Source organism: Aptenodytes forsteri, unplaced genomic scaffold, assembly GCF_000699145.1.
Source record: "Aptenodytes forsteri isolate BGI_AS27 unplaced genomic scaffold, ASM69914v1 Scaffold273, whole genome shotgun sequence".
In the NCBI taxonomy this organism is placed as follows: Eukaryota; Metazoa; Chordata; class Aves; order Sphenisciformes; family Spheniscidae; genus Aptenodytes; species Aptenodytes forsteri.
This window is the reverse complement of record NW_008795041.1, coordinates 3,265,012-3,282,213: the sequence shown is the minus strand read 5'-3', so window position 1 is coordinate 3,282,213 and position 17,202 is coordinate 3,265,012. Positions and strand designations below refer to the sequence as shown.

General features: G+C 37.0%; 1 protein-coding gene across 1 annotated transcript in view; it reads right to left on the bottom strand.

Moving 5' to 3' along the window:
- The window catches only part of CNKSR2 (connector enhancer of kinase suppressor of Ras 2), a 205,549-nt gene that overhangs the window by 115,910 nt on the left and 72,437 nt on the right, over window positions 1–17,202 (bottom strand). Inside the window, exons 8-9 of the mRNA XM_009276936.1 lie at window positions 13,934–13,993; window positions 8,700–8,768 (exon numbers count right to left, since the gene is read on the bottom strand). Coding sequence (XP_009275211.1) covers window positions 8,700–8,768; window positions 13,934–13,993 — 129 coding nt within the window. The remainder of the gene's footprint in view (window positions 1–8,699; window positions 8,769–13,933; window positions 13,994–17,202) is intronic.

Sequence of the window (17,202 nt, the reverse complement as noted above, 5' to 3'; positions counted from 1 at the left end):
TTTCTTACTTTTGCCCTTCCAATTCTCTCTGTCATCCCAACTGGGGGCGGGGAGGGTGAGCGAGCGGCTGTGTGGTGCTTGGTTGCCGACTGGGGTTAAACCATGACATGGGGTACAGCCAGGACAGAAAGAAATCTATGTTTTTGAGTGAGCTGTGGGATACAGCAAATGGTGACAGGTGACCAAGACTGCAATCAGCTGGCAGAGAATACTTCTAGAAATACGGTGTATGGCCACTGAACCCACATCGCAGTTGTATGAGAGGATGGGCATCTCCTGTTGCACCAATTTCTTCTATTACTTCCCCAAAGGTCTCCTATAGTAATCTGAGCCTCTCGGAGCTTGACCGTTACACAGGTCCATCAATAGTGTACCAATCCCACAGATGAGGCTTAACATGCTCAGTAGATATTCTTCAAGTACTGTAGTGCACCGTAACTGCAGCAGAGGGTCGGGATCAGGTGCTCTGTAGTGGGATGTTGGTGCCCAGGTCACAGGACCAAACCTGCCACTCACAAAAGCTGAGGGAGTAAGGAGCAATTTCCACAACCACTTGTGACTTATGAGTGACCCTGCCAGTGTTCCCTTTCCATTTTGGGGCACAGTCAACCGGGTTTAATGCTTTCAGCTAAGCCAAGCAGGTTGACTTTAAAGTAAGGTAGAAGCACTCATATAGTTCAGCTCTGTTATCACCTAGGAGACAGGTAGCTGCTGAAAGGCAGCACAGTGTGGCTTTCTGCTGCAACTGAACTAATTCCACTGGCTGGTGACACAGGTGTGTAGTTAATGTGAAAATTTCATGTGGAATGAACAAAGGGAAATTATTTAAAGTTTGGCAGAAACATGAAGCAGCGTGGGCTGGCCAAGCTTATGCTGCTCTGTCTAACGCAAATGTGACAATGACTTGTTTGTTAGCTGATTTGTTGTGCCAGAGTTAGAAGTGCAAGTGGATGTCCACCCTGACACAGCATGCTATTTACATAAAAATGAGCCTGTGCTCATCAAAGTGGTGTGTGTTTCACACATCAACTTTGAACAAGCCCCAGGGATCAATGGAAAACAGATTCCATGGACAAGACCATCCAGCATTTGTGCTGCAGAAATGGCAGGAGTCCTTGCCCATTCAAACTCCGAACTCCAAATCCGAGTGGGGCAGTTCTCAAAGCAGAGATACTCTATCCGTGGAGCTGCTGCCAATGACCTCCATTAATTTTATTTTCCCAAATATTTACTTCATTTGAAAAAAATTTGTGGAAAACTAAAATGAAATCTATCTACATACACACACATGCGCACTTTCCTAACTCCTTATAAGACTGACTCCTACCTCCTCTTCAGAGTACCTGAGAATCCTTTCTCCCTGGAGAATATTTCTTGGAAAGCACAACATAATTCATCTGCATTTGTCAAATTTGTCAAATTGTTTCTCTTTTTCATATAAACTCATGTAAAAACATTTGCACTCACCATGGAGAAACAAAAGATCATCTTCCCTCACACATTTCATTTCTGCAATATCACACTTCCCTGACATATGGGGTATAAAATAATATATTTCTGTGTGTATTTGCACATCTGTGTAGAAAAGAGATCATAAATAACACCATATAATCTCAACACAAATTCCATGCTAAAGGGAATTGCAAATTCACAAAAAGGTTTTTGCTGTTGAGAGGATCATGACAATTAAGTTCCTTTATCAGTATTACGCAATACTTATGGAGACTGTAAAGAAAGAATAAAGAATTAAACTAAAATTCTGAGAGGGAATTTGGAGGACAGACTACATTTGCCAAAATCAAAGTACGGTCCTCATATCCTGACAAACCACAGAGAGTTCAGGACTGAGCCCTGCAGGGAACTAGGTTACTTCCATAGACTTCCATTAACACTTCTGAGTAGACCTAAAAAGCTTTTAGATGTAAATCCCACCTACCTTTCAATTTAAATATTCATGTTAACATTTATCAAACCATTATAAATAGAGGAAGCCCAAGGATTTGGAAAGGATTAAAATCATCATTTGGGAGCTATTACTCTGTTTCCTCTTCCATAAAAGCACATGCATGACAGTAACAGAAGGAAGCTGAGCGCGGGGCATATTTCTTTTGACCTTTTATGATCTTGCTGCACTGTTTCGTTGTTCAAGTCAAGCATGATAATACAATAAAAGTATTATTTTAAATGAAATATATTGTTAGTAGAAGTTGTTGTATAAGGTGTCAAACATCTAACGTCAAAATCTTGGACTGACACTGCTGTCCCCTCCCTTACACTCTTCCAGCCCACTTCCACTGAGCGTCTTTAGAAATACCGTTTCCTTCAAAGCCAAGTTAATAAGGCCTTAAATGAAATATCTGTGTTCAAAAAACCTAGCTTGGATCTGAAACAGATCCTGCTAAACTGACATAAAAGAAACTGAAAAACTGAATAAACAAATATTTGCAACATCATTTTTCTACTTATAGGTGTTTTGTTTTGTTTTTCCCAAAATAAGAAGACATCCACTGCAAACTCCGTTTTGGATGCATACAGTCCAGAGATTCATGTGCACCCCAAGTTCAGCATTTCCTATCAGCTGGAATTTGCCAGCTCCCCACAAACCCTGAGAGGTTCTGTGGAAGTTGAACTCTTCTCACCAATTGTACAGTGAATCTTAAAAACCTGTTCCTTACTTTTTCTAAGCAAAGATTAAGTTAGGGTAAGGATCTAGAAAGGTATCATACCCTTCTTAAGTGTCTACCCTTGCAGAAAAGCAAGGTACTGTCTTGTAAATGTATCCATCGTGTTTCAGAGGATTTTTAGCAAAATCTCCTCAAAATTTTTGTATTATAAATACAAAAAGAAGTCCAGCAACTAACTTCTGTGGACTTGGCTTGGCCCACAAGAGCCCACAGGAGTTTCCACAGTAAGGAACATGCCATATAAAAGCGAGGTGTTATCTACATACTACATGATTCCAAAAAATCCAATTTCAACTGTAACTAATAGGTGTTAAAGACGTTAAACATACCAGCTTCTACATGAAACAGATCAATAACTGACCATATTCGCCTATTTTGCCAAATTAAACATATTTTTTCCGTCATCTATATTTACATATGTTCTGATGAGTTTTAGCTAACAAATGCAAATTTTGGGAATCCACATGTCTATCACATGTCATATCATACTTGTATTAAATCCGTAAGTCATATCATACTTCTATTACAAGTATATGCAATGTGCCAAAAATGCCTCCAAAATAAAGAAGCTATGCACAGGAGATTACACAAGAACAGCCTGCTATTCAAGAATCCTACATCATCCTGAGTCTACACCATCCTGTTTTCTGCTTGGAGTATTTTCTCTACAGCTTTATCACTCATGCAACCAGAAAGAACAGTAATAATTCATATAAGCAATAATACCGTTTCCTGCACTCTCAGTTGGTTAAAAGGAGGACTATCTTGAGGCAAAATACACTCTTGAATTATATATGGGCAGAAACATAAGCACTGCAGTACAGTGCAAATTCTGAATCGCCTGAACGACTTTTTTTTGTTTACATTGGAAATATTTTAAACAGACAGGCTTTTAGAGCTGATTAAGGATGGAATTTACAGAGAAGTTTAAGGGAAGACAGTGCCTAAAACCTTTGAGTTTTAATGGGGGAGTCATGCCTCAGTTACAGAACTATTTTAAAAAAATTCTATTCTGTAAGGCAAAACTGACACAGAAGATTCACATAGCTATCTAACCTCAATAAACCACAATTTAAAGGACAATTTTCTGAACACTAACATTTCACTGACTTTAGGCTTAATCTTATTATTTTTTTATTTCAAAAATTCAGAAGATATTTACATTCCAGACATCCTGCCAGCAACAAGTGAAATACATCCTGTTACACGTTTTCCATCAACATAGCATAAGATCAGGGCAATCACTTGAAATCCTTTGATTTCACTGCCAAACAAAATACTATGAAGATTAAGCATCACTACAAGCAAACAGAGGATGTCAATAGAGAATTTAAAACTATTTGACACCCAGTATTAGGACATGTATAATAAAATTCAATATAAGTCACTTAACTATTCTCCTACTTTGTCATGCTGCTTATTTGAAAGCCAGTGGGCTTTCTGAAAGAACAGCCTTTTCATAATTATTAAAATGTGATTCCTATAAAAAGTGTTAGCTAACAAGTTGGATTTTTAAAATAATTGTGTGGAATTTCTCTTCCCCATATTTATATTCATTCTTTGAAAGATATAGTACTGAAAGCCAGAGATTAACTTCATTTTGACAAACAGAATACACTGAAATAATTGAAAATACAGAAGAAAAAAAGTTTTAACTCTAAAATAAATTTAAATTTAAAGTTAGATTTTTTTTAAGATTTTCATTCTCCAGTTACAAGACAGCACCTAAACAACAGTTACATGTGAACAACACTTCCCTACAGTTTTAGAGTTCATTTTTCTACTTATAGGTGTTTTGTTTTGTTTTTCCCAAAATAAGAAGACATCCACTGCAAACTCCGTTTTGGATGCATACAGTCCAGAGATTCATGTGCACCCCAAGTTCAGCATTTCCTATCAGCTGGAATTTGCCAGCTCCCCACAAACCCTGAGAGGTTCTGTGGAAGTTGAACTCTTCTCACCAATTGTACAGTGAATCTTAAAAACCTGTTCCTTACTTTTTCTAAGCAAAGATTAAGTTAGGGTAAGGATCTAGAAAGGTATCATACCCTTCTTAAGTGTCTACCCTTGCAGAAAAGCAAGGTACTGTCTTGTAAATGTATCCATCGTGTTTCAGAGGATTTTTAGCAAAATCTCCTCAAAATTTTTGTATTATAAATACAAAAAGAAGTCCAGCAACTAACTTCTGTGGACTTGGCTTGGCCCACAAGAGCCCACAGGAGTTTCCACAGTAAGGAACATGCCATATAAAAGCGAGGTGTTATCTACATACTACATGATTCCAAAAAATCCAATTTCAACTGTAACTAATAGGTGTTAAAGACGTTAAACATACCAGCTTCTACATGAAACAGATCAATAACTGACCATATTCGCCTATTTTGCCAAATTAAACATATTTTTTCCGTCATCTATATTTACATATGTTCTGATGAGTTTTAGCTAACAAATGCAAATTTTGGGAATCCACATGTCTATCACATGTCATATCATACTTGTATTAAATCCGTAAGTCATATCATACTTCTATTACAAGTATATGCAATGTGCCAAAAATGCCTCCAAAATAAAGAAGCTATGCACAGGAGATTACACAAGAACAGCCTGCTATTCAAGAATCCTACATCATCCTGAGTCTATACCATCCTGTTTTCTGCTTGGAGTATTTTCTCTACAGCTTTATCACTCATGCAACCAGAAAGAACAGTAATAATTCATATAAGCAATAATACCGTTTCCTGCACTCTCAGTTGGTTAAAAGGAGGACTATCTTGAGGCAAAATACACTCTTGAATTATATATGGGCAGAAACATAAGCACTGCAGTACAGTGCAAATTCTGAATCGCCTGAACGACTTTTTTTTGTTTACATTGGAAATATTTTAAACAGACAGGCTTTTAGAGGAGATTAAGGATGGAATTTACAGAGAAGTTTAAGGGAAGACAGTGCCTAAAACCTTTGAGTTTTAATGGGGGAGTCATGCCTCAGTTACAGAACTATTTTAAAAAAATTCTATTCTGTAAGGCAAAACTGACACAGAAGATTCACATAGCTATCTAACCTCAATAAACCACAATTTAAAGGACAATTTTCTGAACACTAACATTTCACTGACTTTAGGCTTAATCTTATTATTTTTTTATTTCAAAAATTCAGAAGATATTTACATTCCAGACATCCTGCCAGCAACAAGTGAAATACATCCTGTTACACGTTTTCCATCAACATAGCATAAGATCAGGGCAATCACTTGAAATCCTTTGATTTCACTGCCAAACAAAATACTATGAAGATTAAGCATCACTACAAGCAAACAGAGGATGTCAATAGAGAATTTAAAACTATTTGACACCCAGTATTAGGACATGTATAATAAAATTCAATATAAGTCACTTAACTATTCTCCTACTTTGTCATGCTGCTTATTTGAAAGCCAGTGGGCTTTCTGAAAGAACAGCCTTTTCATAATTATTAAAATGTGATTCCTATAAAAAGTGTTAGCTAACAAGTTGGATTTTTAAAATAATTGTGTGGAATTTCTCTTCCCCATATTTATATTCATTCTTTGAAAGATATAGTACTGAAAGCCAGAGATTAACTTCATTTTGACAAACAGAATACACTGAAATAATTGAAGAAAATACAGAAATAAAGTTTTAACTCTAAAATAAATTTAAATTTAAAGTTAGATTTTTTTTAAGATTTTCATTCTCCAGTTACAAGACAGCACCTAAACACCAGTTACATGTGAACAACACTTCCCTACAGTTTTAGAGTTACATCTTTAAAAAATTTAGTCATAGTTCTTTCTACAGTCAATATGAGTGATAATGTATGACAAGTTACAAGGAGCAAGCTGAAAAACAGATCTTGTGTTTTCAACTGCTGAGCAGTATATGAAGTGTGAAAAAATTCAATAAACAGAAAAGACAAAATGTAGTATCTTCAGAATTCTTTATCTAAGTAAGAATCACTGTAAATAAGAATACCTCTTCTCCCCAGAAAAACAGATTCCTAGAACTGAACAGTAAACTCCTTATGACAGGGACCAGAGTACAAAAGGACTGACTTAGGTTCTTGCCAAAAGAAATAGAAAGATAAAAAAATGCAGCAATACCTATAGAAAAGATCGAATATTTGGGCTCTACAAATTGGAAAGTGAATGAAGTGCACATTTGTAAAGGTAACATGGGAGGTGCTATCACATTTCAAAGAGAATGCTAGCTGACTCTCGTTGTGGAAAGGCAACATTAAAATACAAGGAGGTTACTTGTATACAATATCAAAGATGCCAATTATTTTAATTATATTGTTTATACAACAAAGCAAGAGCATATGTAAATGTGTGATTTAGTCTATTACTATACATATCCTCTACACTAAATGTTACTGCTGGAAAATTAAATTGTTTGTCTTAGCTCCCTACGGTCCTTTTTCCCAGAACTACAATCAACTCTTTTTTCTGTACATCTCAAAAGACCTAGCTTCACTGATGCAAAAGCCAAAACACCCAAATCCTACATTCAAAATTCCATCCAACTAGGTAAGAAAGCTCATCTTAAGGCTTGTCAAAAGGTTTTTATTATCAGTGTTAGGAGTAAGAATCTGATCTTTCCATCAAATAAATGCAGTGCAGATGTGCCAATAAAACTAGAATAAATACTTAGTTGGTCGGAAATCTTCAAGTTGACAAGGCAACTTTGCTATATAGCACCATCAGAATTTGTTGGAAAAACTAGCTAGTATAAGGACTGAATGCTTGTTGATGTGCTTCTTCAGATGTGTATACATTTTGATAGCCAAAACAATAACGTTCTAAAATGTTTTTCATATTAAATTGATGTCATAAGCTTTCTTAGTGCAGAAAAATAAAGAAATTAGTCATCAACTGTACATGTAAGTAATCATGGGATACAATACTTATAAAGAATCTATATGGCCAAAAAAAGTATTAAAATTCACCCTGATCTGCTTAGGTTTATCAAATTACATTGCATAGCTCCAAAGATAGCTTCTCATCAGTTAAGTTCCACGTATGTACAGTATATTTGATATCAAACTTAGCTGGAGGGTATACTGAAATATTACACTAATTTGTGCAGAGGACCTGACATGATGAACAATGGCCTAAAGCTAGAAGTGGAACCCCATGGGGAATGACAAAACACACTTTTAACAAACAACTGCTGTATTAATAATGGTGACCTAGGGTATTTTTTTGTCAGTTAAATTGCTTGCAAGGGCACATGCAATTAATACCATATATTGACTTTCACTACTCTTAAGAAACCTTATACTTTGGAAAAAGAATAGTTGCTTTCTATACTGACAGTCTGCTCTTTTCTCTTACCAAGCCTTACCTTAGAAAAGGTAATTTTATTTTAACAGTTCACCAATCCTAAATAAAATCACCAGGAACTAACATGCATCTGTTCACACAAAGAGCAATTTGCATGGTATTAGTTTTCTTGCCTATCATATCTGAAAGATTTGTTTCATCTTAACCTTCCAAGTTCAAAAATCTGTATTTAAATTAAGCTAAACACCCTAGGCACACTATGGGAATTTTACGTGCTTTTGTTCTCGAAAACCATGTTCTACACATTCCAGTAGGTTTGGAAAGTAGTAAGTTTTCCAGCTTCCAGGAAGTAACCTTGATCTTAAACCCACAAGGGCACAACAGTTCCAACTCCCTGCATCCCTTCAACCCAAACCTTCTACTACACTAAAACCAACTGTTCATTAATAGAGCATGGGTAAGCAGAAAACACCCTAACATATCTCCCAAGCCACAGCTATTTAGCCTAACTTGATACCTCCAGTGATACTCAGAGGATCGGGGCTTAACTTAAGAACTTAAGAACTATGCGGTTTCAGAAGAGAAAAGGAAAATTTAGATGTTAGAATAAATACTGATTTATAAAAACACATTTTTCTACACATTTCTTCTCTACACATGCTGATGTGCCATGGCACCTCTATCTCCAATTGACACAGAACATAGTTATACATACCACAGTTTGGTGGTTAACTTGAATCACTTCATCCCCAGCATGGATTTTCTTGCACCGATCTGCAGGTGACTGAATTTAAAATAAAAGAGATGATAAAGAATACAGTTCTTACTGGTCATCATCTCTCTCTCAGCAGTATGATTGCTAAGTTGTGTAAATCAGGTTAGATTGATAATGACATTCTACTGTGGAATAAAGAATTAAAGAAATATTTAGTAAATCAATTCATTGTTGTTGGAGAAAAATAATCTGTACTATTGTACACAATACAATCAAATGTTAAGAAAAGTATGAATATTTTTTTATTAATGGATAACCGAGTCCTAAGGATTTTTTTTAAATTTCATTCTGCCAAGAGTGCTTTAATCTGCCTGACATCTCTTAAGGCTTGAAAGACAAACTTTGGCTTAATTTTGAACCTATCAAGACTAATTGGCAATTCGTCATGAACAAATTCTACAACATCACCTTTTTATTCTACAATGTTTCAATATGTTGCAGAGAACTTCAGTAAAGTACTGTTCCTCAAAGAGTATACAAGGAGAGAGGATTAGGTTAGGTACCAGCTAGGAAGATCATATAAGTTACATGGTAACTTAGTTTCTGGGTCATTATTAGGGTGAAAGAAATGCAACCAGCATCAAAATCCTACAAAGATCACACTTTCAAAAAGCAAAGTAGCTTTCTTCTTTGCTTTTGCCTCAAAAAAACACCCCAACAAAAAAAAAAATCCAAACTAAAAACCCCACAGCAAAAAAACCCAACCCTCCCCCATAAAGCAACATCCCCCCAAAACTTTCCCTTCTTCTGCCTTCTATATTTACAGTAGAACAACCGTTTTCTGAGGGGAATACCCCTATCTTTAGAGGAAAATAAGTTCCTTCAGCTTTTCATAGAGTGACAACACTTTGATTTTTCTCTCAATACTGTGGCTGCCAGCCTATGAAGGCACTTAATCAAGTTAAAGGTAGAAGGTGAGACCGACAGTTTGAAAAAAACCGAGTTGCTCAGGAGCAGGTTTCCGAAAAGCTACTATGAATTTTACAGAAAGGAGTGAAATTAAATTCATTCTCAGGTGAGGTAACAGGTTGTCTAGAGAATATGCTCCAGGCCTTAAATGTGGACTGTTTGTAATAACCTATGTACCACATTCCCATTCAAAATATATGTCCCATAGCTACGCCATGACTTTCTAGTACAATTCCACATAATTCATTACCTAAGTTAAGGACAGTATTTAAATGGAAGATATCCAAGAGCAACATGAGGCTGAAAGAAGGGTCAATCATGACTCAGTCCTAGGAGACATTGCTCAGAACATCCTAAATCAAGCTGGGCTGGTAAAAGTGTAATTTTACTTACATGAAGAACAGCAGCCTTGACTTTTTGGCACTATTTCAGCATTAAAGATGTTGGCTGAGTGACTTTGGGAAAAATTTTAACACTGGTGATTATGTTCTAACGATCTATCTTCTGCCTGCCATTTCACTACTCACACTTACTCATTCATACCTCTAACAATCTTATAATCCTCCTATGTAATGCTGCTATTTTAGCTTAGATGTAGTTACACCTAAGACTTTCAAAATGTCAATGCAAGTGAATCTTGTGTCATCACCCTTGAACTCTACAGGACTGTATTACGATACAAACTTTCTCCTGTATTGACTTCAGCACTTGCAGCTTAAATCTTGACAAAACAGGTATTTTGTGTAGCAGTTTGCCAAGCCAGTAAATATGGTCTGAGAATCTTCAAACTGGAAAAGTCTACTTTAAAAAAACTCATTGCAATTATGCCTCAAACATACTGCAAGGTGAGGTAAAAATCATTTATACAGGAGTCTCAAGGCTGCGGTCCCATGAAGAGGTTGCAACTCTTGTTCCTTACCGCTTTTTCCTCCCAAGTAAAGAATACAGACCTTGCTGTAAAGAAATAGTATCTTTCATCATCACTATTTAAGGAAAACAGAGGAGAATTGATAAACTCCTCCTTTTTTTAGATGTATATGCTGATCATTAAGCAAAACATCCATTCAAGAGGTCCTACTAGGAGGAACAAAGTGTGTCACATCACAGCTATATCTTCATTAGCTGGTAATCCGGTCCAACAGGGAGTTGAACAACAGATGGAAGTACCTGTCACTGAGGCTCACACATCGATACCATACAAGGTATTCAGAATCTGCTTAGGATTCATTCTTCAGAATAGATTTAGTTTTGTCCTTTAGGCTAAATGTTGTCTTTGTCCCATTCCCCCAGTATACCCACACTGTCTGAAAGACCAGTTTAGACCCCCTGGAGCACATTTGTTGCATGCCCAGAGTGGAGATTTTCGTGTTATTTCTTCTGAAAGGCCTCTCTTCCCTGAGATCTAAGAGCAACCTGCGAACTCAACCAGTGCACAGGAAGTGGGGATACTGGGAGCACCCCCTTCACAGTTACATTCCTGTTGGAGATGCACCACATGCTATTACTGTAGAAAATACTATTTTCTATTGGAAAACCAAATTACAAAATGGCCTTATTTGAAGAATACATTTGTTTTGTGAATTAAAAGAATCTCTCCAACATGGTCTAAAAGGACTACTCAACAAGAAAGCTGTAATCTCTTGCTGGACCAATACACCCTTTAGATTTGTTACTTCCAAACAAAAGAGAGAAGACGTGAACCAGAAAGCTCAGCTTGCTCTAATGCTACAGGACCACCAGAGAGAAGCTCTTATGGGGCAGTGACCTGTGAGGAACCCGTTTCTCTCACAGTTCAAGTTTCAGAGCTCAGCTGCTTTGAACTGCAGGGCTGATGTGTTCGGAGAGATGACTCCTAATGCTGAACAGCAAGATCCAAACTCTAATGGGCTTTGTAGCTGGACATCAAACACCGTGAATGGCAAACAGAAAAAACAGAACTGTGGTTACAAAAACTACTACGTTACACTAATGCGGCTAGCACTGCCATGCTACTGTGTTTATTAAAAAGACAAGTGCTTCTCTGTGATCTTTCAGGAAAGTGTCAGACAAGAAGTTGTGCCAATATCTCACCTGGAAGAGCAGAATTGGAAAGAAGGCGGACACAAAATTTTGTTCAAAGGGAAGAGAATTTGGATTCTTACTGTTTCCTAGAAGTTAAATTGTATCACAAATAGTAAACATGTCAACATCAACAGATCAGATCACACCTGCACCATCATGACCTTGCTCTGGCCATGCTGCTTAGATGTTTCTCCTCCCATCTATCAGAATCATACCTTTTTTTGTTTGTTTGTTAAAGCAAGCAGCTAGCAACTGTGTGTTTAAAAGCAGGAGACACCTTACTTTCTCTAAGGTGTTACTCATTTCACAAACGCTCTAACACACAACAGGTTTTTCCCTAGATAGCAGACTGCAGTTCCTCGGTCTGCTGTGAGCACCTCCACGGTGCTACAGCGAGTGAAAGAGTCAGTAACAAAAGCAGAAAAGTCATCACGACTGAAGCTTCCTGATGTGGCTTTAAATTATATCCATGAATCACAAAAGATAAGAGTTTTGAGGGAATGCATTAAGATTTTATTTTTGTCTTTGCCTCTGGGAAATTAAATCCCGTATTACTAAGTCATGGAGAGAAACGGTTCCCTTTTTTAATCTGAGAGAAGTTCAACTGTAAAAACCATCCTCTTTCTTTCATATGTTTTCTAGATTAAGCTCAACTACAGCTCTGTTGTTTTCGGTTGGTTTTGCTAATTTCACAGATGATATCTGTAGCTGTAGGTCTGACTCCCTAGAATTTTGATTTCATTGTTGAAATTCCTTATGTTTTCCTTATTCTGAGACAGGTGGCCTTCACAGAAGTTCTACAACAGATATTATCTATTGGGTATAACTCATGGATATCTCGCCCGCAGCAGAAGAAAAAAGAAAGAAGAAAGTCTATCAGATTGCAGTTCCTATGAAGGGATGAAAATAATATTCCTATTTTATTGAGATGTTAACAGAACCTCACTGCAGATTGAAGGCAGCAGCTGTAAATACCATGTAGGTAGTTTGCACTTTCCACAGTATGACACAGTAGCAGGGTAAAACAAACATTTCTGACAGCTTCATTTTAAGAAAATGCCATCAAAATCTTTGAAAGGAATTGCCTAAACCATTATGGAACAGTTCAGTGTTATTTAGTGGCTTGTTCCATGTTCATTGAAGACTATGGATAGAAGCCTTTCCCCCCAAAATGATAATTTTGCTCACTTCCTAACAGACAGCCAGTTCTCTAAATATGGTGTACAGGGAAAGGAGGTTGTATTTCAAAGGCAGTTGAAAAGTAGTCTATTACGTTTTGCTTGCTGTTTAATACCTTCAGTGAGAATTAGTACACTGGTAATAAGTGTTCCTTTCTATAAGCATTACTCAGAAGTTCATGCAGAAATATATGGTTATTTGTCAATGTGAAAGGATGTCCTCATTTCCATGCATTTATTTATTACAAAATAAAGCTTGAGAGATGGAAAATATAAAAGCTGTTTGTCTAATACTGCAGCAAACTCCAGCATATCAGCCTATACATAATAAAGACATTTATCTTTTATTCACAGAGCAAGGTAACTCCAAGACAGCTACTTCCTATCTTCTGTAGCATTTTAGGTGTCTTGCAAGAACAAATCAAAACTGATTCCCCTGGCCCTCAACTGGGAACAACTCTTTCCATTCTGAGGTAAACAAGCACAAGCGTTTCTGCTGTCCAACATGCCATAGGTCCTCAACAGCCAACTAGCACACTTTTGCAAGCAAAATGTAGTCTATAGCAAAGGGAAAGCATAAACCACAGGTAAGGTCAAAAAGGCTTCCAGGCCTGAACATACAGTATTAACAATACTTACATTTTCTGTTGTTCCAGTAATTACATGGAGACCATCATATGTTGATTTAATGTACATACCCTAAGAAAAAGACATCATGGGAAAGAATTTTTAAAGTGTTTCACAAACCATCACCATCCAAACATAATTTGCATACGTCTAAAAGAAAAGCCTTTTTTTCTTTCTTTTATCAAAACTGATTCCCCTGGCCCTCAACTGGGAACAACTCTTTCCATTCTGAGGTAAACAAGCACAAGCGTTTCTGCTGTCCAACATGCCATAGGTCCTCAACAGCCAACTAGCACACTTTTGCAAGCAAAATGTAGTCTATAGCAAAGGGAAAGCATAAACCACAGGTAAGGTCAAAAAGGCTTCCAGGCCTGAACATACAGTATTAACAATACTTACATTTTCTGTTGTTCCAGTAATTACATGGAGACCATCATATGTTGATTTAATGTACATACCCTAAGAAAAAGACATCATGGGAAAGAATTTTTAAAGTGTTTCACAAACCATCACCATCCAAACATAATTTGCATACGTCTAAAAGAAAAGCCTTTTTTTTTTTCTTTCTTTTCTTTTTTCTTTAAGATTTGTGTACTTTTAATATATGCCATGAGGAATTTGTCTCTGGATAGGAAAGTGCTTTCTGATACACTTCGAGAACAACAGCCCAAATGATTCTGGCCCTAATTAGCAATAGCAAACTAAAATTTTTACCACAGTCATCTCCATAAATACTCCCCAGTTTTTTTCATATACTCCTTCATCTACAAATATAACAACACCTGATTACAAAAAAAACAGAATTACAAATTGCCTTAGGATGATCAATACTTCCATTTTGCTTTGGAAGCTACAGAAGACTTTAAAAGATCCGGAGTCTCTGGTAGGCAATGCTGCAAACATAACTTTCACACTGATACCCAATGCTCTGAAGTGCGCCTGCAAAATGGCTCTAAGACTTTCCAATAGCCTCACTCATCTCAGTGAACAGGTCAGCTATAAAACTCAACGATGAAAACTTAAACGTCAACTTTGTTAGCTATCCCACTTCTTTCAAAACTATATGGAAAAAGAGGGATAGCTTATGAACAGACAGAAGTTCCTGCATGGGTAGCCTGAGACAGTGTCTCAGACTTTTCATCAAGTCATAATTCAAACATTTTAACAGCATCCACTAAGACAGTGAGAGAAGGAAAAAGGAGAGCTAATTGGCATACACTGAGCATTCAACAACAACTGAGGAATCTTCTTTCCCCCAAACGGTTCATAGAAAGCAGGTAAATATTGATCACTTGAGTAAACATTATCTCCATAACCTACTTTTTCTCCTTTTAATCAGAGTCCCACAAAGAAGTCTGTTCCTAGCTGAGGAACAGGGTGCACTCACTGGTGATTAAGTATGGTAAAGAGGCAAAGAAGACATATCAGGTTGGATTAATCTAATTTGGGACCAGAACTCACAGACATTTTGGTAGTGGGGACAAGGAAGTACCCCCCACTTAACAAAGTAGTTGATATCCCCAGTAAAAAAAAAAGGGACTTTACGAGTTTCTCAAGAGAGGGGGCTCAAAACTAAACTCTTATTTTGCTCTGCACAATATGTAGCAGTAATGGCATCAAATCCAGTTGTCATGTTGGGCTGTCACAGCTAGAAGAGAACAAAGCAAGAATCTGCTCATTACTACACAGATAGGAAGCCTCTAGCATCATTCTTCAACTTCCAGCTCCTCTATGCACCTTCAGCAATTTTTCCACTGATAGGGTCCATGCCCGTAGTTTCCTGCTTAATTCAGTTATCTCAAATATAGAGTGGCAATTTCTTATACATTTATCCTCACAACACCCCTGTGAGGTAGGGAAACACACATTTTACAGACAGGATAATGAGCCATACAAGAGGCTGAGATACATTGGTATCTGTTATTTGGTACCCATACCTACCCCAAACCAACAAAAACCAGGGCCTAAATCCCTCTCAGGATCTGGATGTAAGTGACCTGACCATACACCCTGTGACATGGCAAGAGCTGAAATCACAGTGACTTCATGGTGGCAGGAACTATGAGTCAGGTCCCCACACAGAGCAATTTCTGAAGAAAGTCACATCTTTGTTTTTATTGACAGCGAGTTACTGCTTTCAACATAAAACGTCAGGGTGAAAGCAGAGGATAAAGTCTCACGCTTAATGGTTACACAGTGTTTAGTTTTGTGCAAAGCATTATTCTGAAGGAGAGTAAGGTCATCCAAGTATGCTATCGTGGCAGAGTGCAATTCACATCTAATCTAGTCTTTTCTAGAAATTTAAAGACTTTGAAGAAGCAAAAGAGGAGAAAGAATTTTTGTAGAATTTTCTTTAAAGGCTAAGATCAAGATTTTGCACACATTGGGAAAGAGAGGAAAGAGGGAAGCTGCGAAAGAAAAAAGATTATTTTCATTCCACATGTGCAAAATTAATAAATGTTACACTAGTACTATGCCACATTAATTTTGCAAGAGCCAACATAATTCTGTTTATAAAGCAGCTTTTAAACAGGGAGAGGTAACATTTTGCAACAGAAAGATGAGCTACCCTTTCACCCACGTTCCTCCATGCCTTGTCTTAAGTGAACAATATACAGGAAATGATACAGAGAAGAGAATGTTTCGGGCTTATTGTTTGATCTGGAATGGAAATAAGAAAACTATAGACATTTACAAGTTTTCCCCTCTCTGCCTCCTTGCGGCTGCACAGTATCAACAGTACTTTTAGTGATCAAGAAAACAGGGGAGATTAGTGCGTGTGCTGTTCATTTGTACTGAAACAAATTGGCAGATGCACATCTTAGGTATCCAAAGATAACGCCACGGTCCCCATGAATCTATGAGAATCAGTTAGGTCAAATAAAAGGAAAGATAATTAATATGATTAAAATAACCATAAGGTAACCATCCTAGGAATCAAGAACAAATTTATGCCTAGACTAAAGATCGGGTAACTCATGCTTAATTACATCACTAATTGTCCTTCCTGATCAATTATGGGTAGAAGTCTAATTTCAAACCATACATTTTATCTTGGTGCAAAATATTATTCAGTTCAGGGTTAGAAAAGAGACCTTGTATGTTTTTTCTTTTTTTTTTTCCTTTCTATTTTTTAAAGAATGAAAACCAAATCTGATATACTTTTAACATATTTTACGCAATGCTGGATGGAAAAGAAAAGAAGATACTAGTTCCATTTTATCACACACATAACTGAATTCTTACTCGTTCACTGTGACATCATCTTAATGGAGTCCCCCAAAGTTGCACGTGCCTTTTTAACCCCAAACAGTTCTCAGAACCCTGTTCATAATTTTTTCCCAGTTCCTCCAATATTTCAAGCCAAATAACTCAGGGAAATATTAGGAACAGTAGTACACTGGATTCCTGGAAAATACTTTCTAGCCAGGCAGCCAGCAGTGCACCTTTAACCAGCTGCCACACTCTGCTGTATCTACAACTTGTATTTTATGAATGCTTTTTCACGACAGACTCATTTTGTGTTTGCTTCAGCAGGCAAAGAGGAACCCAGAACAGTCAGTCTCATGTTATGGTGTATTCACCTTTGCATTTCTGAATCTAGCAAGCTAGGTGAATAGCTGGCTAGTTCATAGTACCTGAACTGGCTAGGATTAAAATGATAATAT